This window comes from Oncorhynchus kisutch, linkage group LG2 (assembly GCF_002021735.2).
Source record: "Oncorhynchus kisutch isolate 150728-3 linkage group LG2, Okis_V2, whole genome shotgun sequence".
Lineage (NCBI taxonomy): Eukaryota > Metazoa > Chordata > Actinopteri > Salmoniformes > Salmonidae > Oncorhynchus > Oncorhynchus kisutch.
Genome location: NC_034175.2, coordinates 30,947,131 through 30,974,428, shown reverse-complemented (window position 1 = coordinate 30,974,428; position 27,298 = coordinate 30,947,131). Strand labels below are relative to the sequence as shown.

The following is a 27,298-nucleotide window of genomic DNA, read 5'->3' as shown; positions in this document are numbered from 1 at the left end:
GTTTCAACTGCCAAAACCCATGTGAGGCATCCATATTGGAAAAGTATTTAGCTCCTGTCATTTCACTGAGTATCTCTTCTCTCTTATGGATTTGATAGTGTTCTCTTTAAATATTGGCATTGAGATCCTTGGGATTTATGTACACCCACTGTTTTCTTGGATTTTACACAGACCATGGAATTTACACAGTCAGAGGGTTCCTCAAATGTTTTTATGACATTCAGTCCCTCCATGCAGCCTAGCTCTGTCCTCAGTTTCTCACGGAGCGCCACAGGAACTCACCTGGGTGGGTGGATCACCAGTTGTCAGTTTGATGGAGTATGTAAGGGTTGTGCTCCAACCTATCTCCTCATGAGTCACATTTGTACTGTACTGGTGGGCACTTTGCATACAGCTCGTTTCACTGATAGTATAAACTTGTCTCCCAACAATGACTCACTATTACAAACATTAAGGGGTGAGTGCAATTTTTACATATTCCCTTTGTTTCAATGCCACTGTCTTTTTTTGTATTTTAGGTCTCACTGAGATTCTGTACATCACTCAGGCTTATAAGGTTTGCTTTAGCACCTGTATGTAGTTCGAAGGGAACAATGATGCCATTCAACAGCAAAGAACCTATCCAAGTTTCAATCTGTTGGGCATGCACCTCTTTTGCATTGTGTAGTTTTGGCTCACACTAAACTATTCCCACAAACAGGCCATCTGATTAATTCACTGCATGTTCAGTATCAATAACACGGAACTGTGTTTCTGCCTCAATTTATGTCCTCCAGGAAGCACATTTTAGCTAAATGATTTCTGCCTTTGCATTTAGCACAGTTCTTTCCGTAAGCAGTAATGTCTATAATGTCCATTACCGCACTGCCTGAAGTCATGAGGCGTTTGATTCCTGGATTTGGATTCCATGTGCCCTCGTGTCCTTTTTATTTACTACATTCCCCGGCACATTTTCTTGCTCCAATCCCGCAGCACTCGCTGCACGGTCACCAAATGTTTGAGTGCCTAGCAGAGCTCGCTAGCATGCAATATTTTTACTGCAGCCTCAAGAGTCAGTTCACTGTCCCTGAGCAGTATCGCTCTCACCTTCATGTCCAATATTCCAAAGACAATGTGGTCACTTATCATTGACTCCTTAAGCTACCCAAAATTGCATGTCTGTGCCTGATCTTTAAGTCCCTAAAGAAGCTATCAAATGACTCTCCTAGCTTTTGAACGCGGTAGCGAAACACGTGTATATATTTCATAAGTTTCATTATTTTTAGGTGTGCAGTAATCAGTTTCAACAGTGTCCAGATTTTCTCTTATCCTCATTCTCAAAAGTAAATGTGTTGTACAATTACTTATATGGCTTGCGAGCCAGACACTGTTAGCAACAAACCTACTTTACGTGCTCCTGGTTAATTGGAGTTACCAATCGCGTTGAAGTACAGAAGAAAGCGATGTTTGAAACTTCGCCACATCAACATTTCCAGTTGCAGGAAAGACGGCAGCGTTATTCTTTCCATTACATCCTATTATGTGCTCTCACTTCTGGTACCTTTTTAATGTTATTTAGAAATAATCAAATTCTGACATTCTCCAATGACCTTGTAACTTTACTGTGACCTGTCAACTAGGACAAATACCTAACACCTACTTCTTTATTAGCGGTCTTTATGACAGTTCCTGCATATCATTACAACTACTGTTTCCCATTCATCATCTCCATCTTTACAACGCACTTCTCGATTCAAACTCGACATCCACTTCCACCATGATGTCCCTCCTAGAATGCAGCTAGTTCCTTCTTTGTCAAAAACAAAAACAGTTGTTGATTTGCATGATTATCTGTGGAGCACCAGAGAAGACAAGACAAGTGGACATTGATACAATCAATCAAAGCCTACACGTGAATAGGCCTGCCCTGAGTGCATTCAAAACTTTCTAAAATGGGGAGTGAGGTGAAACGGAGGAGTCACTGTCAGTCTTTTGAGTTTCGAGTCTCTACCAGACAGTCATGTTAGGATATATCAGCTATCCTGTTAAGGTGTTTGTGCAGAATCCACAGCAGTATGTAGGAGGGAGATTACAAGATGTGGGAAGTGTACAGGAAGGCATGGGACAGTGGATTGTGTAGTTTTGGTAGATAAATGTGTGTTAAGTGTAGGGCTGTTCATGTTGCTGGGGGTGGGAAGTGTCTAGTGCGAGACAGGCAGGCTGAAGTGGCCAGAGTCAGAGTAATGCAGAAGAGGAGGATGGTTCAAGGCTGAGGGACCCTGCAAGGATCCCAGTGAGTAATAGATTTGTGCCAGCACAGAGGGTTAGGGTAATGAGTGATTTTTATGCTTCAGTAAGGTTGGCTTCTTAGCGTTCATAGCAATGGTTATCAAACTGTACTGCAGAAATGGAACGTAAATCACATAAAACAGATGATATGGTGGCAGCGGCAGAGAAGTGTTTGGGTATACGAGATATGACTTCAGAAGAGTTACTGGGTTTGTTGAGGGATAGTGTCCCATACTCCCATGCCATTGGCATTGTGCAGGAGCAGATCGGGTCAAGGTAGTGGAATGGGGTAGTGGGTTTTCATGTGTAGGTGGCAGCTGCAGAGAACTACCTTGGTGTACATGATTTTACTGCAGAAGTGTTAATTGGGTGGTGATTTAAAAAAATATATATAGTGGTATATAGGTGTAGGGTGGTGGTGCCATTTATTTAATACAAAAAATTCTAATTTGTGACAGGAATAATGAAGATAATTTAATGTAGGTAGGTCGTGACTGGCCTCGCACTTCAGGTGTATGCACCTTAAAGTCGGATGCGATCCACCAACCCAATCCCAAAGAAGAAGAGCAATTTCTAAAACATTATCTGACATTTTGTAGCCATTTTCTAGCCCCTCTGTGGTTCTTCCTGGTATCCAACCTTGGTTTCTCCCTCAGCCAGTGATCGATCTAGGGTTACTTGAAAGGGTAAACGATGATGATGATGATGATGATTCAGTTGTAAGTGAACATTTAAGAACAAAATGCTATGCTTTCTTGAATATATTCACGGATGGATCTAAGGTCCCTAAAACAGGGTGGACAGGAGCAGCTTTTAGTGTTCCTGAGTTTAAGGTGGCAGTGACGAGAAGAGCAACGGATAATTCATCTGTTTACACAATGGAGTTGTTGGCCATACTATTGGCTGCAGAGTGGGTGGAGGTGAGGCCAGACAGAGTAGTCATCTGCTCTGACTCCTGTGCAGCACTGATGAGCTTAAATTCATTTATGTCTCAGAGCAGACAGGATGTATTGTATGAGGTTTTGCAGTTCTTGTATAGGGTGAAACAGATGGGGGTATTTGTGATGTTCCTCTGGGTACCAGCTCATGTGGGAGTAGAGGGGAATGAGGAGGTGGATAGTATTGCCAAGCGGGCTCTTAAGCATCCTAATGTTGAGATGAAATTGTCTCAGTAACGCAGAAGCCATGGGGATAATAAGAACAGTGGTTAAAAATAAGTGGCAAGAGTTGTGGAACAGGGAGAGAAAGGGAAGACACCTGTATAATATCCATGAAAAGGTGGGGGCAGGGAGGTCCTCAGGCTGAGAGAGAAGGGAGGAAAGTGTAGTCACAAGGCTGAGACTGGGACACACAAGGCTCAATAGTACATTGAAATTGGTGGGGAAACATCTGACTAGGAGTTGTGATCATTGTCAGGAGGAGATGGAGACAGTGGAACATGTTCTATTTCAGTGCCAGAAATATGTGAGGGAGAGGGAGTGATTGTTGTTAAATTTGAGGAGTTAATGTGTTTGAAGAGCCAGGATTAAGTGAACTACTGGGGAAATCTTCAGAGGATGTAGTATTTAAATAGGTATTTTGTTTCCTTCGGGAGACAAGATTATTTTGTAGGATTTAGACCTTCACTGTCGCTGGTCCACTCTCCAGTCCAGTTGGTGGCGGAAACGCACCACAAAGTTGGCTGCCAACCACCATATAAAATCGACAGAAGATAAAGGTCCATTTGTATAGAGATTGTGGTGAGTGGTTGTCGGATGATATGTCACTTTTTCCCTAGTTATATGTACATATCTAGCAGTGGTCGAAAAAGTACTCAATAGTCATACTTGAGTAAAAGCAAAGATACCTTAATAGAAAATGACTTGAGTGAAAGTCACCCAGTAAATTACTACTTATTTGGTGTTAAATATCAACAGTAAATGGAATTGCTCAAATGCTCTGAAGTATCAAAAGTATAAATAATTTCAAATTCCTTATATTAAACAAAACAGGTGACACATTTTTATTGACAGATAGCCAGGGGCACACTCCAACACTTGTCTTTAATGAGTCTGCCAGGCATTTTTTTTTTTTTTTTACCTTTATTTTACTAGGCAAGTCAGTTAAGAACAAATTCTTATTTTCAATGACGGCCTAGGAACAGTGGGTTAACTGCCTGTTCAGGGGCAGAACGACAGATTTTTACCTTGTCAGCTCGGGGATTTGAACTTGCAACCTTTCGTTTACTAGTCCAACGCTCTAACCACTAGGCTACCCTGCCGCCCCCTGGATGACCAGGGATGTTGATAAGTGTGTGAATTGGACTATTTTCCTGTCAAAATGTAACTAGTACTTTTGGGTGTTAAGGAAAATGTATGGAGTAAAAAGTACATTATTTTATTTAGGAATGTAGTGAAGTGAAAGTAAAAGTTGGCAAAAATATAAATAGTAAAGTACAGATACCCCCAAATCTACTTAAGTAGTACTTTAAAGTAGTTTTACTTCAGTACTTTACACCACTGATATCTAGCTACCTCAATTACCTCGTACCCCTGCACATAGACTCTGTACTCATTGTGTATCTATTACTTTTGTTATTATGTGTTTTATTTTTCTATTATTTCTCTATTTTCTTTCTCTCTGCATTTTTTACATTTCGCCTTCGTTTAACCAGGTAGGCCAGTTGAGAACAAGTTCTCATTTACAACTGCGACCTGGCCAAGATAAAGCAAAGCAGTGCGACACAAATAACAACACAGAGTTACACATGGGATAAACAAATGTACAGTCAATAACACAATAGAAAAATCTGTATACAGTGTGTGTAAATGAGGTAAGGCAATAAATAGGCCAATAGTGGCGAAGTAATTAAAATGTAGCAATTTACATGCAGATGATGATGTGCAAGTAGAAATACTGGTATGCAAAAGAGCAGAAAAACAAATATGGGGAGGAGGTAGGTAGTTGGCTGGTTGGGCTATTTACAGATGGGCTGTGTACAGCTGCAGCGATCGGTAAGCTGCTCTGACAGCTGATGCTTAACGTTAGAGAGGGAGATATGAGTCTCCAGCTTCAGTGATTTTTTTTGCAATTCGTTCCAGTCATTGGCAGTAGAGAACTGGAAGGAAACGTGGTCAAATAGGTGTTGGCTTTGGGGATGATCAGTGAAATATACCTGCTGGAGCGCGTGCTATTGGTGGGTGTTGCTATGGTGACCAGTGAGCTGAAATAAGGTGGAGCTTTGATAGACTGCATCCAATTTGCTGAGTAGAGTGTTGGAGGATATTTTGTAAATTATATCACCGAAGTCAAGGATCGGTACGAGGGTATGTTTGGCAGCATGAGTGAAGGAGGTTTTGTTGAGAAATAGGAAGCCGATTCTAGATTTAACTTTGGATTGTAAGATGCTTAATATGAGTCTGGAAGGAGATTTCACAGTCTAGCCAGACACCTAGGTATTTATAGTTGTCCACATATTCTAAGTCAAAACCGTCCAGGGTAGTGATGCTAGTCGGGCGGGCGGGTGCAGGCAGGGATCGGTTGAAGAGCATGCATTTAGTTTTACTAGCATTTAAGAGCAGTTGTAGGCCACAGAAGGAGTTTTGTATGGCGTTGAAGCTCGTTTGGAGGTTTGTTAACAGTGTCCAAAGAAGGGGGTGACCACGGCCGCTTTCCAATCTTTTGAAATCACAGCCGTTACGAGAGGTTGAACGGGGTTATTGAACGGGGTAATAGGGGTTGCAACAATGGCGGTGGATAATTTTAGGAAGAGAGGATCCAGATTGTCTAGCCCAGCTGATTTGTAGGGATCCAGATTTTGCAGCTCTTTCAGGACATCAGCTGTCTGGATTTGGGTGAAGGAGAAGCGGGGTTTGGGCCAGTTGCTGCGGAGCTGTTGGCCGGGGTTGGGGTAGCCAGGTGGAAAGCATGGCCAGCCATAGAGAAATGCTTATTGAAATTCTCAAGGATTATTGTGGATTTATCAGTGGTGGCAGTGTTACCTAGTCTCAGTGCAGTGGCCAGCTGGGAGGAGGTGCTCTTATTCTCCATGGACTTTAGTGTCCCAGAACTTTTTGGAATTAGTCCTGCAGGATGCAAATTTCTGTATGAAAAAGCTAGCCTTTGCTTTCCTCACTGACTGTGTGTGTTGGTTCCTGACTTCCCTGAAAAGTTGCATATTGCGGGGACTATTCAAAGCTAGTGCAGTACGCCACAGGGTGTTTTTGTGCTGGTCAAGGGCAGTCAAGTCTGCTTACTTAGGAGATCGGCCGTAAGTAAGCATTTCACTGTTAGGGGCGGCAGGGTAGCCTAGTGGTTAGAGCGTTGGACTAGTAACCGGAAGGTTGCATGTTCAAATCCCCAAGCTGACAAGATACAAATCTGTTCTGCCCCTGTACAGGCAGTTTACCCACTGTTCCTAGGCTGTCATTGAAAATAAGAATTTGTTCTTTAACTGACTTGCCTAGTTAAATAAAGGTAAAATGAAAAATATATTTTAAAAAGTCTACACCTGTTGTTTATGAAGCATGTGACAATACAATTCGTTTTGACTATAGCCAGCACGCACACTTGGCAATTTTAGGTGGTCTAACATGCTTCCTCCATGCAGTAGATGGCGCTACTACGTTTAATTTGGAATGGTTTTACATTTTCGTTAGTTGCTGACACCACCTGTCACTTCCGTAATGACGTTGGTCGACAACAAATAAACAAATATGGCTGAATTCAGCTCGGCTATGTACTTTGCTGTTAGCAATATACCTGCTGCCTTTCGATCTGCTAACCTTCGAAACTTTTTTAGTCAATTCATAGAAAGCAATGGTTTCTTGTGTTTCCATTACCGACATCGACCGGAGATTTTGAAGGAGTCCGAGGGCACCCAAGTCGACATGTCAGACCATACGAATAGAGACATTCCGACAACAGAAATGCCATCCACAGATGTCGAGGAGGGCACAGAGGAGAGTGGATCTTCACCGAAGAGTATAAAAACATGTTGTTGCGTGGTATCGGTACCTTCAAATGAGGCGGCCAGATTGGTCAAAATGTACGCGGGGAATCAATGGATCGACTCGAAGGGCAACTGGCTTGCGAGGCGTTGTGTGATAAGAAAAGTGAAAGTATCACCTTCCACAGGTTAGTATGTATTTGGAGTCATTAACACTAGAACATCTGGTCTTCGAGGGACTTTAAGCCACATTCTAACTGTCTAATAAATAGATGTCCTACGATATCATGAACATTTGTGCGTTTTGACCGGTTTGTACGTAAAACATTTTTACATTCAGGCTGAAAATGCGTCGATTTCCTCATTAACTATATTTAATGGTTGGAAAAATGTTCCATAAAGAAAGCATACGTTTACTTCCTGATATTGAGCCCTGTGTTCAGCCGGGGGTAGACGGCTGCATCTTGAATGGCTGAACGCAATACCTTACATCCTTACTAGCATTCCTAGGCCACTTTAGCATGGTGGTGGATAAAGGTGTTTCAGAAAGCATGCATATTTAACGTTTTTTTTTTCTCCCTGCCTTCTTGCCATTGAATCTAGTTAAGGAGGACATTTTTCAATGTGCCAGTTTCCCTTGTTGGGCCAATTTTGCACCAACATACTCCCAATCACGGCCGGTTGTGATACAGCCTGGATTCAAACCAGAGTGTCTGTAGTGACGCCTCAAGCACTGAGATGCAGTGTCTTAGACCACTGTGCCACTCTGGAGCCCCCTAAAGATTAAATAACTCAATATCGCTATCTGCTGGCGCTAGGTCAGGGGGGACAGGATGTCCAATCAAAAACGCATCTTTTCACCAATGGGTAAAATAATGTTAATTGTGTAGATAATAGGCCTACTCTAAGAAAACCAATTTTTTATTTTTATTTTTATTTCACCTTTATTTAACCAGGTAGGCTAGTTGAGAACAAGTTCTCATTTGCAACTGCGACCTGGCCAAGATAAAGCATAGCAGTGTGAGCATACAACAAAGAGTTACACATGGAGTAAACAATTAACAAGTCAATAACACAGTAGAAAACGAAGGGGGGGTCTATATACAATGTGTGCAAAAGGCATGAGGAGGTAGGCAAATAATTACAATTTTGCAGATTAACACTGGAGTGATAAAAGATCAGATGGTCATGTACAGGTAGAGATATTGGTGTGCAGAAGAGCAGAAAAGTAAATAAATAAAAACAGTACGGGGATGAGGTAGGTGAAAAGGGTGGGCTATTTACCAATAGACTATGTACAGCTGCAGCGATCGGTTAGCTGCTCAGATAGCTGATGTTTGAAGTTGGTGAGGGAGATGAAAGTCTCCAACTTCAGCGATTTTTGCAATTCGTTCCAGTCACAGGCAGCAGAGTACTGGAACGAAAGGCGGCCAAATGAGGTGTTGGCTTTAGGGATGATCAGTGAGATACACCTGCTGGAGCGCGTGCTACGGATGGGTGTTGCCATCGTGACCAGTGAGCTGAGATAAGGCGGAGCTTTACCTAGCATAGACTTGTAGATGACCTGGAGCCAGTGGGTCTGGCGACGAATATGTAGCGAGGGCCAGCCGACTAGAGCATACAAGTCGCAGTGGTGGGTAGTATAAGGTGCTTTAGTGACAAAACGGATGGCACTGTGATAGACTGCATCCAGTTTGCTGAGTAGAGTGTTGGAAGCCATTTTGTAGATGACATCGCCGAAGTCGAGGATCGGTAGGATAGTCAGTTTTACTAGGGTAAGCTTGGCGGCTTGAGTGAAGGAGGCTTTGTTGCGGAATAGAAAGCCGACTCTTGATTTGATTTTCGATTGGAGATGTTTGATATGAGTCTGGAAGGAGAGTTTGCAGTCTAGCCAGACACCTAGGTACTTATAGACGTCCACATATTCTAGGTCGGAACCATCCAGGGTGGTGATGCTAGTCGGGCATGCAGGTGCAGGCAGCGACCGGTTGAAAAGCATGCATTTGGTTTTACTAGCGTTTAAGAGCAGTTGGAGGCCACGGAAGGAGTGTTGTATGGCATTGAAGCTTGTTTGGAGGTTAGATAGCACAGTGTCCAAAGACGGGCCGAAAGTATATAGAATGGTGTCGTCTGCGTAGAGGTGGATCAGGGAATCGCCCGCAGCAAGAGCAACATCATTGATATACACAGAGAAAAGAGTCGGCCCGAGAATTGAACCCTGTGGCACCCCCATAGAGACTGCCAGAGGACCGGACAGCATGCCCTCCGATTTGACACACTGAACTCTGTCTGCAAAGTAATTGGTGAACCAGGCAAGGCAGTCATCCGAAAAACCGAGGCTACTGAGTCTGCCGATAAGAATATGGTGATTGACAGAGTCGAAAGCCTTGGCGAGGTCGATGAAGACGGCTGCACAGTACTGTCTTTTATCGATGGCGGTTATGATGTCGTTTAGTACCTTGAGTGTGGCTGAGGTGCACCCATGACCGGCTCGGAAACCAGATTGCACAGCGGAGAAGGTACGGTGGGATTCGAGATGGTCAGTGACCTGTTTGTTGACTTGGCTTTCGAAGACCTTAGATAGGCAGGGCAGGATGGATATAGGTCTGTAACAGTTTGGGTCCAGGGTGTCTCCCCCTTTGAAGAGGGGGATGACTGCGGCAGCTTTCCAATCCTTGGGGATCTCAGACGAGATGAAAGAGAGGTTGAACAGGCTGGTAATAGGGGTTGCGACAATGGTGGCAGATAGTTTCAGAAATAGAGGGTCCAGATTGTCAAGCCCAGCTGATTTGTACGGGTCCAGGTTTTGCAGCTCTTTCAGAACATCTGCTATCTGGATTTGGGTAAAGGAGAACCTGGAGAGGCTTGGGCGAGGAGCTGCGGGGGGGGCGGAGCTGTTGGCCGAGGTTGAAGTAGCCAGGCGGAAGGCATGGCCAGCCGTTGAGAAATGCTTATTGAAGTTTTCGATAATCATGGATTTATCAGTGGTGACCGTGTTACCTAGCCTCAGTGCAGTGGGCAGCTGGGAGGAGGTGCTCTTGTTCTCCATGGACTTCACAGTGTCCCAGAACTTTTTGGAGTTGGACCTACAGGATGCAAACTTCTGCCTGAAGAAGCTGGCCTTAGCTTTCCTGACTGACTGCGTGTATTGGTTCCGGACTTCCCTGAACAGTTGCATATCACGGGGACTATTCGATGCTATTGCAGTCCGCCACAGGATGTTTTTGTGCTGGTCGAGGGCAGTCAGGTCTGGGGTGAACCAAGGGCTGTATCTGTTCTTAGTTCTGCATTTTTTGAACGGAGCATGCTTATCTAAAATGGTGAGGAAGTTACTTTTAAAGAATGACCAGGCATCCTCAACTGACGGGATGAGGTCAATGTCCTTCCAGGATACCCGGGCCAGGTCGATTAGAAAGGCCTGCTCACAGAAGTGTTTTAGGGAGCGTTTGACAGTGATGAGGGGTGGTCGTTTGACTGCGGCTCCGTAGCGGATACAGGCAATGAGGCAGTGATCGCTGAGATCCTGGTTGAAGACAGCGGAGGTGTATTTGGAGGGCCAGTTGGTCAGGATGATGTCTATGAGGGTGCCCTTGTTTACAGAGTTAGGGTTGTACCTGGTGGGTTCCTTGATGATTTGTGTGAGATTGAGGGCATCTAGCTTAGATTGTAGGACTGGCGGGGTGTTAAGCATATCCCAGTTTAGGTCACCTAACAGAACAAACTCTGAAGCTAGATGGGGGGCGATCAATTCACAAATGGTGTCCAGGGCACAGCTGGGAGCTGAGGGGGGTCGGTAGCAGGCGGCAACCGTGAGAGACTTATTTCTGGAGAGAGTAATTTTCAAAATTAGTAGTTCGAACTGTTTGGGTATGGACCTGGAAAGTATGACATTACTTTGCAGGCCATCTCTGCAGTAAACTGCAACTCCTCCCCCTTTGGCAGTTCTATCTTGACGGAAGATGTTATAGTTGGGTATGGAAATCTCTGAATTTTTGGTGGCCTTCCTGAGCCAGGATTCAGACACAGCAAGGACATCAGGGTTAGCAGAGTGTGCTAAAGCAGTGAGTAAAACAAACTTAGGGAGGAGGCTTCTGATGTTGACATGCATGAAACCAAGGCTTTTTCGAACACAGAAGTCAACAAATGAGGGTGCCTGGGGACATGCAGGGCCTGGGTTTACCTCCACATCACCCGCGGAACAGAGAAGGAGTAGTATGAGGGTGCGGCTAAAGGCTATCAAAACTGCACTATTGGAATGGAAAGGGGGATACCTAGTCAATGGTCCAAACCTCACATCTATACCATAATTTGTTAAATGATTGGAGTTTTTACCCTTGTAGGATGGCCAAAATTAGAGCGGCTAAATCAATGGAGGCCACAGAAGGAAGAAAATTGCCATAAATCATGAAAATAGCATCAAGTCAGACTGGGAAAAATAGGTTTGAACCCATCGGATGGCCAACTGCAGTCCAAAAACAAAGTAGACAACCCTTAGCCCCTGAATGACATTTACATAGTCTTCTGTGGATTTTATATGGTGGTTGGCATCCAACCAATGCATAATTTAATACTACATCCACTGAAGATATCCCAAGCAGTTCACTTAATCCTGGCTGTTAAACCCCATTACTCCCCAAATATAATAACAATCGCACCCTTTCCCTCACATATTTCCGGCACTTAAATAGAACATGTTCCACTGTCTCCATCTCCTCCTGACAATGATCACACCTCCCAGTCAGATGTTTCCCTACCAATGTCAATGCACTATTGGAATGGAAAGGGGGATACCTAGTCAGTTGTACAACTGAATGGACTCAAATGAAACCTGTCTTCCGCATTTAACTAAACCCCTCTGAATCAGAGAGGTGCGGGGAGCTGCCTTAATAATCGTCATCGGTGCCGGGGAACAGTGGGTTAACTGCCTTGCTCCGTGGCAGAAAGACAGATTTTTACCTTGTCAGCTCAGGAGCCTTGTGTGTCCCAGTCTCAACCTTGTGACTACATTTTCCTCCCTTTATTCTTGGCCCTGCCCCACCTTTTCTGGATCTTATACAGGTTGTCTTCCCTTTCTCTCCCTGTTCCACAACTCTTCCCATTTGTTTTTAAACATTGTTCTTATTAACCCCTTGGCTTCTGCTTTACTGATTTGATAATTACATCTCAACCTTTTACATCGTCACATCCGTACGTTAAATGTTGCTTGCTCAAGCGAGAGATTGATGATCGAGAGGCAATGTCCTTGGTGGATATCTTGAAATTGAGGTTAAAAATGACCAACCTCAAGCTAAGAATGTACCTATCAAGCTAACGAAGACTCCTGTCAGGTAGCTAGCTACAGTTACCCATAGGTGGCCAGCTAGTTTTACAGTTTGGGCATTTATTACAATACATTTCAGAATTCCCCCAAATGTATGAAGGTAGCTATGTTTTATAGGCTCCTCACTACGACTAAGCCAATTTGAGCATCATTCCCATTTGCCAATGCTAAAATCAATGTCATCTATTGTTTAGCAAGCTAGGTAGATAATTTTGTCTCGCATGCCAAAAATGCAGCCATGTTGATTAAATTTGACACTCTGCGGCCACCGAAGTTTGACACGGGACTACAGTTTGCATTGAATTGTGGGTCATGTCAACCTCCCAAGTGGTCAAAGGCTGCATTCCAAACACGTCAAAGACACACCCTCAGCCCTCAAATTAAGTGGACACTTCTTATGACATTTCATGACATATGATGAGTTGACACTTGCAGTGCAAACAAAGAATGAATGAGTTTTAAATTGACTGCTCTTTCACGTAAATTCATCACTCGTTCGTCCCACAGTTTTGTTTTCATTCATCATGGAACCACCGGTAGATCTTGTGTATGCTTTATATGCGCTACAGTCAATTAAGATTGCATTTCCTATCTTGGCTAGAAGAGAACGCGTCCGCAGACGTCACACGAAAAATAATACACAAATACACACAATAAAGTGTGTCAGGGAAAGTTGTATGTGCTAGCTAACGTTTCCAAAAGCTAACCAAACAAAAACATGATTTTACGATACATGTTTGTGCCTTAATAGGCGGCACGCTAGCGGGACAACTTCCAGTGAAACTGGAGGGCTCACAATTCAAATAAATAATCATACAAATTATGCATATTAAACATTTATGTACAGTTGCAGTCGGAAGTTTACATACAAAAATACATTTAAACTCAGTTTTTCACAATTCCTGACATTTAATCCTAGTAAAAAATTCCCTGTCTTAAATCGGTTGGGATCACCACTTTATTTTAAGAATATGAAATGTCAGAATAATGGTAGAGAATGATTTATTTCAGCTTTTATTTCTTTCATCACATTCCCAGGGGGTCAGAGGTTTACATGCACTCAATTAGTATTTGGTTGCATTGCCTTTAAATTGTTTAACTTGGGTCAAATGTTTCAGGTAGCCTTCCGCAAACTTACCACAATAAGTTGAGTGAATTTTGGCCCATTCCTCCTGACAGAGGAACTGAGTCAGGTTTGTAGGCCTCCTTGCTCGCACATGCCTTTTCAGTTCTGCCCACAAATGTTCTATGTGATTGAGGGCAGGGCTTTGTGATGGCCACTCCAATATATGCACCCATCCCGTTAGCGGGATCATTTTCGTCAACATCCGCTGAATTGCAGAGCGCCAAATTCAAATTAAATTACTAAAAATATTGAATTTTCATGAAATCGCAAGTGCAATATAGCAAAACACAGCTTAGCTTGTTGTTAATCCACCTGGCTTGTCAGATTTTAATAAAGCTTTTCGGCGAATGCATACCAAGCGTTTATGTAAGGACATCTCTCTCAGTAGATAAAATATTATAAACAGCTAGCAGCCAAGTAGATTGGTCACGAAAGTCAGAAAAGCAATAAAATGAATCGCTTACCTTTGATCTTTGGATGTTTGCACTCACGAGACTCCCAGTTACACAAATGTTCATTTTGTTTATAAAATACATTTTGATACCTTTTTATTTAACTAGGCAAGTCAGTTAAGAACACATTCTTATTTTCAATGACTGCCTAGGACCTGTGGGTTAACTGCCAGATTTTCACCTTGTCAGCTCAGGGGTTTCAATCATGCAACCGCACAGTTAAAACTAGTCCAACGCTCTAACCATTGCACTCCACGAGTAGCCTGCCTGTTACGCAAATGCAGTAGAAGCCAAGGTAAATTGCTAGCTAGCATTAAACTTATCTTATAAAAAACAATCAATCATAATCACTAGTTATAACTACTAATCCAGTTTAGCAGGCAATATTAACCAGGTGAAATTGTGTCATTTCTCTTGCGTTCATTGCACGCAGAGTCAGAGTATATGCAACAGTTTGGGCTGCCTGCCTCATTGCGAACTAATTTGCCAGAATTTTACGTAATTATGACATGCATCGAAGGTTGTGCAATGTAACAAGAATATTTAGACTTAGGGATGCCACCCGTTAGATAAAATACCGAACGGTTCCGTATTTCACTGAAATAATAAACGTTTTGTTTTCGAAACGATAGTTTCCGGATTCGATCATATTAATGACCAAAGGCTTGTATTTCTGTGTGTTATTATGTTATATTTGATAGAGCAGTCTGACTGAGTAGCAGCAGGCCCGTAATCATTCATTCAAACAGCACTTTCGTGCATTTTGCCAGCAGCTCTTCACAAGCACGGCGCTGTTTATGACTTCAAGCCTATCAGCCTAATGGCTGGTGTAACCAATGTGAAATGGCTAGCTAGTTAGCTGGGTGTGCGCTAATACTGTTTCAAACGTCACTCGCTTTTAGATTTGGAGTAGTTATTCCCCTTGCGCTGCAAGAGCCGCGGCTTTTGTGGAGCGATGGGTAACGATGCTTTGAGTGTGGCTGTTGTCGATGTGTTCCTGGTTCGAGCCCAGGTAGGGGCGAGGAGGGGGACGGAAGCTATACTGTTACACTGGCAATACTATAGTGCCTATAAGAACATCCAATAGTCAAAGGTATATGAAATACAAATGGTATACAGAGAAATAGTCTAAAACCTCTTACCTTCGAATATTGAAGTCTCATGTTAAAAGGAAGCACCAACTTTCATATGTTCTCATGTTCTGAGCAAGGAACTTAAACATTAGCTTTTTTACGTGGCACATATTGTACATGGCACACATTTTTACATGGCACATATTACTTTCTTCTCCAAAATTGTATTGATGTTTTATATTAAGTTAACTCAGTATTGTTGTAATTGTCATTATTACAAATGTTTTAATAATCGTCCGATTAATTGGTATCGGCCTTTTTGGTCCTCCAATAATCGGTATCGGCGTTGAAAAATCATAATCGGTCGACCTCTAGTACAGTAGTATCTACCATTTCTATTATTAATTATCTGGCATTCACACTCTTTCAAACATAATTATTAAGTTATCAGGCGTAGTAACTAGAATAATTTATATTACATTCTTTCACACACCTCATTGGCTAGGTTAGCAAGCTACATTAGCTAGCTAGCTAACCACATCTAGCACATGCTCACTACTAAACTGACCTGCAAATCCTACTATTGTGGACACTTGTCTCAAAGCAGTATTTTTTTGTGTTTATGTCCCTGTAGGTGTCAGTAGTTGTGTCAAAGAACAGGTTTTGAGGATACTGCGAAAATGATTTTCTTCTCAATGTGTCCAACTGCATGCGACCAGCTGCAAAAGATACCTGCATCAGTATAGTTGCCTAGCTGCGCTACTGCTGTTATGCAGCAGTGATGCAAAAACGCAATCGGTGTGTTCGAAGCGTGAGGGTTTATGGCCGAGGGCTGTCTACTTGATTTTGAAACGCAGCCCTGGATTCGACGGGGATTCTCCCGAGGGAAAGTGGCTAGCGCGAGGGCTAAGGGGTTCAAATGTAATGTGATTGGACTCCAGCCCAATTCGGGATCTCAGGCGTCTTTTTTTTACATATATATATTTATTTTTTATGAACAAAAATCAACAAACGAGGAATAGTCACATGCAAACAAGCATACATAAACTTTTTATATTGCCAGGAATCCTAAACAAACAAATCATATTCATTAATAATACAAGTTAATTGCCTTTTTGTTTTTCATTTTAGTTAATGAAGTAAAAAGTAAAAAAAAGCTAGGTTTGGAATTTGAGAATTTGCATTTGTGAATATAAAATGTACCTAGTATTATTAGCAGTTTATTTAAATTAAATGTATCTTTATTAATGTCAGAATTTCTGAAAAAATAATTTCAAAACCATTAAATTGTACAACCGGTCCTGTATGTAATAAAGTTGTGTGTGTCAATCCAAAAAATGATACTATAAATACTGGTAAAAACTCACAATTATAGAATCTTTTCAAAACATGTTTCACAGGATAAATTCTATGTAACATTTTAAATGAAACCTCTACCTTGTTACTGATACATTATTTTGTTAGCAATTTTCCATGCATTCCTACATTGTATATCACCATAGATATTCTACCCAAGAAATCCTGCTGAGGGAAGTGTATCACAAACAATATTCCTAATCTGTTTATTACTACATCTCTCGATGTGCAAAACTGATAGACATACCCCAAGCGACTTACAGCTGTAATCGCAGCAAAAGGTGGCGCTACAAAGTATTAACTTAAGGGGGCTGAATAATTTTGCACGCCCAATTTTTCTGTTTTTGATTTGTTAAAAAAGTTTGAAATATCCAATAAATGTCATCCACTTCATGATTGTGTCCCACTTGTTGTTGATTCTTCACAAAAAAATACAGTTTTATATCTTTGTTTGAAGCCTGAAATGTGGCAAAAGGTCGCAAAGTTCAAGGGGGCCGAATACTTTCGCAAGGCACTGTATATAGAACACCTAACCATAGACATATATTCCTTATCTCACAAACAGATGGCCTCCTAAGGATAGCAATTATATCTAGATTATCATGTAATATTGTATTAAAATCTCCACACCATTTTACTTTGGCCAATGGAAATATAGACATTTTACTTCCTTTCCTCTCGATATCTCTAAATAAAATTGTTACTTGACTTGTTATTGGTAGCATAAGTATTAACAACAAGGAATTGAATGTGGTTGACATATATCAATAGCACAATCCATCTCCCTGTATTACCTGCTTCATGACCCTTAAAGTTGCCTTTTAAAATTGCGTCACCTACTGACCCATTGGTGCCGAATATCATTCCCCCATTTGACATTTCCAATACGCAGTATCTGTGGAATTAAATAAAAGTTGGGACTCTTACCTTTTACAATACAAAAATAAAGATTTCCTTTTCAACATTTTACGGATTTCCCTGGCATTAATAGAAAAACAGAAATTTACATTTACTATCACAGTGACTATATGAAGAATATTAAACTTGTATACGTTCACATGAACCAGGTTCTCACAAAATGAAACATTCTTTCTAGTTGCAAATAAAAACAGTCCTTTGCACCATGCAGGTGGTAGACCTAAAGTATATTTTTATACAATTGCAAATAACATTGTGCCATAGATTGGTATAACAAATCAAGCTAACATTAAGTGAATTTCCCTGCCATAAAATAATTGGTTCACACAAATAATGCTCTTTCCTTAAGAAATACATTTTATCAGTTGCAAATAAAAATCAGTCCTGCACCATTCACTTGGTAAATCCAGTAGTCATCAAGCTAGGCATCAGTGCAAATTTCCCTTCCATTAACAAAGCCTTGGCTCCCGCAAAGTATGCACTTTTCCCCTCTTTCCTTGCTCTCTCAATCATCGGCCACAGACGATTCCGAGCTTCTTTGTCAACTGCTCAGGTTGCTGTTCTTTAAATAGTAATTTTTCTTTGCACTTTTCCATGTCAGATCCCTCGCTGTCCTGGAGATTAATCTCATGATCACTGGTCGTGGTGGCTGGTTCTCCCCATCTCTCAGCCTACCCAGGCACTGCACTACATCCAGAGAACCTGCAACAACATTTTGCTCGTCCTCTGGGACTATTGCCCTGCAAATGTCCTTCACTTTTGTTTTGATGTTCTCGTCAGATCTTTCTGTGATTCCATAAATTCGAAGATTCCATCTCCGACTATACCGGTCAGTCTTGTTTACCTTTGACTCCATTTCAGTGAGTTTTTTTCTCCTGATTTGCAACATGAGTTTTCAATGTTGCGTTCTGCTGCTTCAGAGTATTTACTTCCTCAGCATTGAAATCAATCGCTTTCCTTAGGTTAACGATGCTGAGTGTTCTTTTTAACCAAGTCCATGATGTCAGCTGCACTCTTTGATTTTAGCCGCGAGGATGCGGACGATGTTGTCCTGTAGCTGCCTCAGTGATGGTTCACTTCTCAACTTCTTTGGAAGTTGCTCCTTGGTTGGGGTATTAGGGTATGAATCACATTCGCCCCCTTTTTTACATTGCAAGCATATGAATGAGTTTCAGCAATGCCTCTTTTCTCCTTGGACGTTTCAACATCCATTATCTCAGCAACAGTTTGGTTATGTCCTGACTCCATGCTGCTAGCTATGAAGATTTTAGCTAGCTAACGTTAGCTAAACACACTGAAACTTTGATAGTTAGCTTGTTCTTTGGAAATCGTCCCCCCAAAATATTTCAGTGGCTTGATTAATTACAAAATGTATCAAAATGGCTACATATCATTTTTCCACATTTTGTTGTTACAGTTTGAATTGAAAATTGATTAAATTGAGATTGTGTCACTGACCTAGACACAATACCCCATAATTTCAAAGTAGAATTATGTTTTTCAACATTTTTACAAATAAATAAAAAGCTGAAATGTCTTGCATCAACCCCTTTTGTTATGGTAAGTTCAGGAGTAAATTGCTGAACTCACTGTGTGCTAATAGTTAACATGATTTTTTTAAATGACTGACTACCTCATCTCTGTACCCTACACATAAGCAGTCGAGCAGTGAATTTCAAACACAGATTCTACCACAAAGACTAGGGAGATTTTCCAATGCCTCGCAAAGAAGGGCACCTATTAGTAGATGGGTAAAAAAAAAAACTGCCATTTGAGCATGGTGACGGCACATTATTCATTAAACTTTGAAGGGTGTATCAATATACCCTGTCACTACAGAACCATGAGTCGTTCCTAACTGATAGAGAACTGAGGATGGATAAACAAAATTGTAGTTCCTCCGCAATGCTAACCTAAATGACAGTGGCAAGAAGGACTCCTGTACAGAATACAAAATATTCCAAAACATGCAAGCACTTAAGTAAAACTGCAAATGTGTCAAATTGTTTTATTTGTCCTGAATACAAAGCTTTATGTTTGGGGCAAATCCAACGCAACACATCACTGAGTACCACTATTTTTCAAACATGGTGGTGGCTGCATCATGTGGGTATGCTTGTCATCAGCAAGGACAAGGGAAAAAATAATCAGAAAAGAGCTAAGCACAGGCAAAATCCTAGATGAAAAACCTGGTTGTCTGCTTTACAACAGACACACTGGGAGACAAATTCACCTTTCAGCAGGACAATCACCTAAAACACAAGGCCAAATCTGCACTGGAGTTGCTTACCAAGATGACATTGAATGTTCCTGAGTGGCCTAGTTACAGTTTTGACAAAAATTGTCTTGAATATCTATGGCGAGACTTGAACATGGCTGTCTAGCAATGATCAACAACCAACTTGAGAGCTTTAAGATTCAAAAAATAATAATAATATGCAAGTATTGTACAATCCAGGTGTGTAAAGCATTTGTAGAGACTTAAAGACTCAGCTGTAATCGCTGCCAAAGGTGATTCTAGCATGTATTGGCTCGGGGGGTTGAATACTTATGTAATTTTAGAATCAATTTCAATCCCACCACACAACAAAATGTGGAAAAAGTCAGGGAGGGTGTAAAATACTTTCTGAAGGCACTGTAACTGAACCATTACTCTAGTGTGGGCAATCTTGTCATGGGTTGTCTTGCGCATCAGACAATAGCCTGGGGATGAGGTCAGACATAAAACCATAAAATCTGCCTCTTTGTATGCTATTCATAAAATGTAATGAATCTACATTTTTATTTCAGATGAGGATGAATTCCCCTACAAGACAAAGTCCGGGCACAGGCGCCACGTGGCACTAACAGAACGCTTCACAGAGGCGGACCTAAAGGGCTTACCAGAGCTGAACCCGCCTTCTCTTATGCCGGCTGGTAATGTGGGTACAACCGTAAAGGTATTCTTACAGCTTATTCAGTCATGCCGCCTACCCCCACGCCTCATACGCAAGCTGGGCCTCGCCTTCCCCAAGACAAGCTGCAATCGGCGCTATGGTAATGTGCCCTTCCAGTACCATAACACCAGCTTAGCACCATCAACTGAGGAGAGTGTCTTCACAGCTGGTGGGCATGAAATATCAGGTCCTGGTAGTGTGGCCCCTCCCTCAGGAACCCAGGGGCCCACTGACCCCTCAGGGGACCCTGAAATACCAGAGGAAGACGAGGATGCCCAGTCAAATGCAGATGATGTGAGTCTAAATTTGTTACTGAGTGTACTGTAAATATCCTATAACCTGTGAGCTACAGCACTTGCTGTGTTAAGTTCATAAGGGAATGATGTTGAAAAGAGGAAGGGCTTAAAATGGTAAAAAGCCCAGAGTAAAGAAAAATACATCTCAAGGTAGAAACATCTGAGTAGCCTATAACAATGGCTGGGTAATATGAGAGTATTCTTGTTGCTGAGAACTCTGGCTTTACAGATGCATTTGCCATTTATTGTATTGCATATGATCCTTGTGTTCTTCTGTGCTGTAGGACGATGACCGCTGTGAGGAGTGGGAGCGCCATGAGGCCCTACATGAGGACGTGACGAGCCAGGAACGCAGCAAGGAGCGGCTCTACGAGGAAGAGATAGAGCTGAAGTGGGAGAAGGGAGGCTCGGGCCTGGTCTTCTACACTGATGCCCAGTACTGGCAAGAGGAAGAAGGAGGTATAACAGGGGCTCCACTAGCCCTCTTAAAGATCTGCCCTTCTGATTTAATATTTCTGTCTTGTAAAATTCATAATTATACATTAGTCAAATAGTGATTATTGTTTTTTCTCTCCGCCTAGATTTTGATGAGCAAACTGCAGATGATTGGGATGTGGACATGAGCGTTTACTATGACAAAGGTAACCTGACATAGCATGTTTTCATTCACAATTCAGGATCTATAGCTAGGCTTCCATCCAATTTGCAACAGATTTTCATATGAGTATTCTAAAATATGCATAAAGAAAATATGCTTGTGTTTCCACCAAACTGACTTGTTGCAAATACAAATCTGTGCGTGATTACGTAGTGCGCACATTTATTTTTACGTTTTCATGTACTAAATAAAACATTGAAGAATATTTAATGTCTTTCCATCGCATAGTTTTGTCACAAATTGTTGCGTTTAAATAGCAAATGTGTCTACTCTGGTTTTGGCACAAGCCAACAGCTTGCATGGTTATGGTATGGTTAGGATAGTCTAAATGATGAGATTAGAGCGAGAATGTTTTGATTTGTCACAACGGCAGTCAAGCATCGATCATCATGTCATCATCATGTCATAAGACCCTCAGTATGTATTGGACCGGAGCATCAAGCTCATACCATGCACTTTCACCACCCTGTGAAGTTCATCATTAATGATTTAATCTGTAGCCTAATTTAAACTTTGTGGTTTCGGGCCATAGTGGGAGGACCACACACCATGTCATTGCGTGACTCCAGGTTGAATTCAATATTTGCGCATAAAGGCATTTCCACTACCATTTCTAGCATAATTAATTTTACCAACACAAAAAGATCTCACCAAGTCGAACGAACAAATTATATTTTGGCATTTTATGAAATTATACCAAAAGTTCCTGTTTCCATCACAGCTGTTGAGACTTTACTGGCATAACTGGATTGAAACGTGGTTTACTGATTTGAAATCCTAGTGGACTAGGTAGCCATGCTGTCTTAAGACATTTGAAGGAACATTTAACCTTTTGTTTTAACTTTGCAAGTCAATTAAGCACAAGCTCTTATTTACAATGATGGCCTACCAAGATGTAAAAGGCCTGTGGGGATGGGGGCTGGGATTCAAAATTCAGGACGACACACACAAAGACGTAAGAAAACCACATAAAGAGACCTAAAACGACAACACATGACAACACAGTATGGTTGCATCACATGGCAGCGGCACAAACATGGTACAGACGTTGTTAGGCACAGACAACAGCACGGAGTGCAAAAAGGTAGTAATGGTGTACATAGAGAATTAATCTCGTGGGGGCCACTCTCTCCACACAGACGGGGGTGACATGGACTCCCGTGACTACGTCCGCATGCGGTATGAGAAGAGGCTGAGGGAGGGGCTGGAGGACCGGTCTGGAGGACAAGATCAGCCAATCGGCAACTTTGAGAAGTTCACAAAGGTATGGAAGCCCTTGTGCCAATCCACTTAATAAAGCATTTATAATGGATTACTCTATAAGATGTTTAATGTAGGTTTACTAATCATTCGTCTTTTTTTATTTTTTATTTGATCATTAGTTAAGTCTTTTTGTGTGGCCTTATCTAAAGTGTGGGCAATTTATACTTTATAAATGTTTTGAGTGACCAGTAATTTCTCCCACAAAAAATGGACATGCCATTGGAAGACATTCCAGCAGTACTGGATGCTCCTTACCTTAAGATTTCAAAATAGCCTAGAGCATATAAATGGTAAAACACAGGATGTTAAAGAACTACACTACATAATCAAAAGTTTGTGGACCCCCCCCCCCCCTTGCTGCTATAACAGCCTCCACTCTTCTGGTGTTCGTTGAGGTCAAGGCTTTGTGCAGGCCAGTCAAGCTCTTCCACACTGATCTCGACAAACCATTTCTGTATGGACCTTGCTTTGTGCACGGGGGCATTGTAATGCTGAAACAGGAAAGGGCCTTCCTCAAACTGTTGCCACAAAGTTGGAAGCACAGAATAGTCTAACATGTAGGTTGTAGCATTAATATTTCCTTTCACTGGAAGTAAGGTGCTTGAAGTATGAACAACAGCCCCAGACCATTATTCCTCTTCCACCAAACTTTAAAGTTGGCACTATGCATTGGGGCAGATGGTGAAGCGTGATTCATCACTCCATAGAACGCGTTTCCACTGCTCTAGAGTTCAATGGCCGCGAGCTTTACACCACTCCAGCCGACGTTTGGCATTGCGCATGGTGATCTTAGGCTTGTGTGCGGCTGCTCTGCCATGGAAACCCATTTCATGAAGCTCCCGACGAACAGTTATTGTGCTGATGTTGCTTCCAGAGGCAGTTTGGATCTCCGTAGTGAGTGTCGCAACAGACAGATCATTTAAATGCGCTTCAGCACTCGGCGGTACCGTTCTGTGAGCTTGTGTGGCCTACCACTTTGTGAGCTGTTGTTGCTCCTAGATGTTTTGACTTTGAAATAACAGCACTTACCTGGGCTGCTCTAGCAGGGCAGAAATTTGACAAACTGAATTTCTGGGCAAACCAAGATTAGACTGCTCTTAGGAGTGACTTCAATCCACACTTTGGGTTTGGTAGAAAAGTCACTGCTGAGAAAAGCTTATGTTATTCAGCATATAGTGTGTCTGAAGCATAGGCGAAATTGCCAATGTAAAAGGGGGGGGGTTTTCCACCTATACTGTGTTTTCAAAATACCTCTCCGTATACTCAAGACATAAGTCATGTCAAACTGTGTAGAACTGCAGGAGATGCGTTTTAAAATGTACAAAAATGTAATAATCTGCTCATTTAACCATTATGTTCTAGGGGTCATTTGGAGACCTAAAGGTTGTGGCGAAATCTGCACGGAGCCTTCACCGTGCACTGCCACTTTAAGAGCGCATGAGCAGTAAGGAAGGAGGAAATAAAGAGAGCTCATTCAGCTCTTTGGGGAGGAGCTCTTGGGTGGCGCGACAGTTTTATTGTGTGGGCTTGTGCTGCAGAAGTTTTGTTTGTTTTCAGCGTGTGTAGTTTATAAAGTATTTAACTCTATCATCGGTGTAATCGCTCTAGGTCGTGGTTGTTTTCGTTTGGGACCGCGCCCGTTATGGATTGCATGGATTAGTAGCAACATTGTTGCGAAGCTTTAACATACAAACCAACAAACCATCGGACAGTCAGACAGTACACCGGCACGCCTGAAGACCACAGCTAAGATCTCTCCTGTTCTCTTTCTCTATTTTTCCAATGCACTTCCCATTGAAGTTCATTAGAGCTGGACTATTATTGCCCTGCCAGAAGTATTTGGGTGGGCATTTTTGTTAAAAGGGAGGTTGCTTGCAAGTTATGCATTGTTATGTGAACTGTATTGAAGTGTACTAATGACATGTGGCCGAGAAGATTGTGGACATTTTTAACGCCTTTTGTTGTGTCTATGAACACCCCCCACATTCATACCCTCTGCACTCCTCCACTGGACAATAATACATATTATTGCAAATCCTCTGTTGATGACTGGGTTCTTTCTTGTATGAAGTTGCTGTTAAATTGCTCTGCCATTATTATTATTATTATTATTATTATTATTATTATTATTATTGTATGAGGTATTCTTGTTGGGGTTACCCCTGTGCTGTGATGTGGGTTTTATGGCATCGCTATCTGGTAAACAGGCTACAGTCTAGGCAGTCTCTTCTGCTGATGTGTGTGGGTCTGGTAGTGGTACTCTCTCTATTCTACTCTTTTCCTTTCGGCATGGTTAATACCTGCCTGGCGCCCGAACAAAATCATTCTTTACCCCTCTCTAATAAATACCGCTACAAGGTACTGTTGGAATGTCTACCAATAGCATTTGCTGGAATGTCTACCCATTTACCTAGTACTCTGTTCTCATTTAGTGGGCAGAATGTAACTGGTGTGGTCTGAATTCCTCAAAAGCAGGAAGGGCTTTTTCCACTGTCTGGTGCCTGGTACTAGGACTAGTACTGATCTTTTTATGTTGTCTAGGGTGTTGGTCGCCGGGTGATGGAGAAGCAGGGCTGGAAGGAGGGAAAGGGCCTGGGTAACAGTCAGGCAGGGATTCCAGAAGCCTTGGAGAATGAAGGACAGCATCCTAAATGCAAGAGGGGCTTTGGGTGAGTGCAACAATTACTTTCACAATAATTACAATGACGATTAAATCTATGGCCTTTGTAACTTGGATATGTACAGGAAGGTAACGGAAAGTTGAAGGATATTACAAGTTATTCTTGTTGACATCAGGCAAATAAAAACCCTGATTACAATAATGCTGTTTTGTGCAGGTACCATGGAGAGAAGCTGAGCACCTACTTTGTGAAAAAGGCCAAACCAGACTTGTTCATATCCACGGTGTATGATAAACCCAAAGACATAGACCAAGGAGACCCCTTATTGCGACGCAATCCCAAAACCAGCATGAAGTACAGAGGTTGGCAGCCAGGTGGCAACATTTTTCCAAAAAGATGACAACTCTATTTACATAATTTCTTATTACTAATACCTCTTGTTACCATTAGAATTAATGATTTGTTTATATTAAAGCATTTATCATACAAGGAATTTGTTTAAATTATTTTGTCTTGTCTCCTAAATGAATTACACATTTGTAATTTTGACCATAGTATGATTTTAGGCAGTAGTAGTTGGCATGACCTGCCTTCCACCTGCAAGAATAAGGTCGTGACTCTGGCGATTTTCCTTCAAAATAAAAGTCCCGCAATGATGGTAAAATGTTTTATACCAATGGTCGAAATTTGTAACATTTTGAGGAAATGTTGGTATACTTAGAATTTTGTTTAACAATATGAAAAGAATAAGGGTAATCGCCTTTTATAGCACATATTATAGCAATGGCATTCTTAACAGTATTAATTACTAGATATCACAGTAACAAGACATAATGCTATTAATAATATAACTTTAGAAAACACTTAAATCCTATTGTTAATTAACTTATTCAATTTGCACGATGTTCAGTACGTTTTCCATACTGGACATACTACACCATAGTACACAATTTCCTGTACATTGTGTTGCAGAAATCAGGACCACTTCTAGTTTCCAATTTCATAGTGTACAACCCAAGGAGTGCCACCGCTCAATCTAAAGTGGCCTATCACCTTAAATGCAATACGTTTTTCATATTGGACATGCAGTATCAGTCAATTTGGACACACCTACTCATTACAGGGTTTTTTATTTGTGCTATTTTCTTCTTTGTAGAATAATAGTGAAGTAATCAAATCTACGAAATAACACATGGAATCATGTCGTAACCAAAAGTGTTACAAAAAAATCAACATATTTGAGATTTTTCAAAGTAGCCACCCTTTGCTTTGATGACAGCTTTGCACACTCTTGGTGTTCTCTCAACCAGCTTCCTGTAGTCACCAGGAATGCGTTTAAATTAACAGGTGTGTTAATTTGTGGAATTTCTTTCCTTAATGCGTTTGTGCTAATCAGTTGTGTTGTGACAACACCTATTTTACCTATTGGTAAAAGACCAAATCCATATTATGACAAGAACCGCTCAAATAAGCAAAGGAAAAACAACAGTCCATCATTACTTTCAGACATGGTCAGTCAATATGGAAAATTTGAAGAGCAGTTGCAAAAAAAGCTCTGATGAAACTGGCTCTCATGAGGACCACCACAGGAAAAGTAGACCCAGACTTACATCTGCTGCAGAGGATGAGTTACCAGCCTCAGAAATTGCAGCCCAAATCAATGCTTTAGAGTTAAAGTAACAGACATCTCAACATCAACTGTTCAGAGGAGACTGCATGAATCAGGCCTTCATGTTTGAGTTGCTGCAAAGAAACCACCACTAAAGGACACCAATAAGGAGAAGAGACTTGTTTGGGCCGAGAAACATAAGCAATGAACATTAGACTGGTGGAAATCTGTCCTTTAGGACTGAGTCCAAATTTGAGATTTTTGGTTCCAACTGCCATGTCTTTGTGAGACGCAAAGTAGGTGAACAGATGATCTTTGCATGTGTGGTTCCCATCGTGAAGCATGGAGGAGGTGTGATTGGTGCTTTGCTGGTGGCACTGTTAGTGACTAATTTAGAATTCAAGGCACTCTGCAGCAACACATCATCCCATCTGGTTTGCGCTTAGTGGGAGTGGCCTTTGTTTTTCAACAGGAC

General features: G+C 41.7%; 1 protein-coding gene across 2 annotated transcripts; it reads left to right on the top strand.

Moving 5' to 3' along the window:
• On the top strand, nt 1–25,707 carry gpatch3 (G patch domain containing 3). Of its 2 annotated transcripts, none has more exons than XM_031793152.1 (7): nt 1–457; nt 20,231–20,670; nt 20,957–21,131; nt 21,254–21,313; nt 22,470–22,594; nt 25,135–25,262; nt 25,431–25,707. In XM_031793152.1, exons 1-7 carry the CDS (start codon nt 175–177, stop codon nt 25,612–25,614), a joined length of 1,395 nt encoding a protein of 464 aa, XP_031649012.1. In that variant the 5' UTR covers nt 1–174; the 3' UTR covers nt 25,615–25,707. The 2 variants fall into 2 exon arrangements, with proteins under 2 accessions (XP_031649012.1, XP_020308952.1); XM_020453363.2 differs by lacking the exon at nt 1–457 and adding an exon at nt 6,927–7,383.
• The last annotated feature ends 1,591 nt before the right edge of the window (nt 25,708–27,298 follow it).

Excerpts from the sequence above, each read along its gene's own strand:
- gpatch3 (XM_020453363.2), top strand. The coding sequence starts at position 6,963 with ATGGCTGAATTCAGCTCGGCTATGTACTTTGCTGTTAGCAATATACCT. Across the intron at positions 7,384-20,230 it reads GAAAGTATCACCTTCCACAG|ATGAGGATGAATTCCCCTAC; the intron begins GTTAGTATGTAT and ends TTTTTATTTCAG. Across the intron at positions 25,263-25,430 it reads AAATGCAAGAGGGGCTTTGG|GTACCATGGAGAGAAGCTGA; the intron begins GTGAGTGCAACA and ends TGTTTTGTGCAG.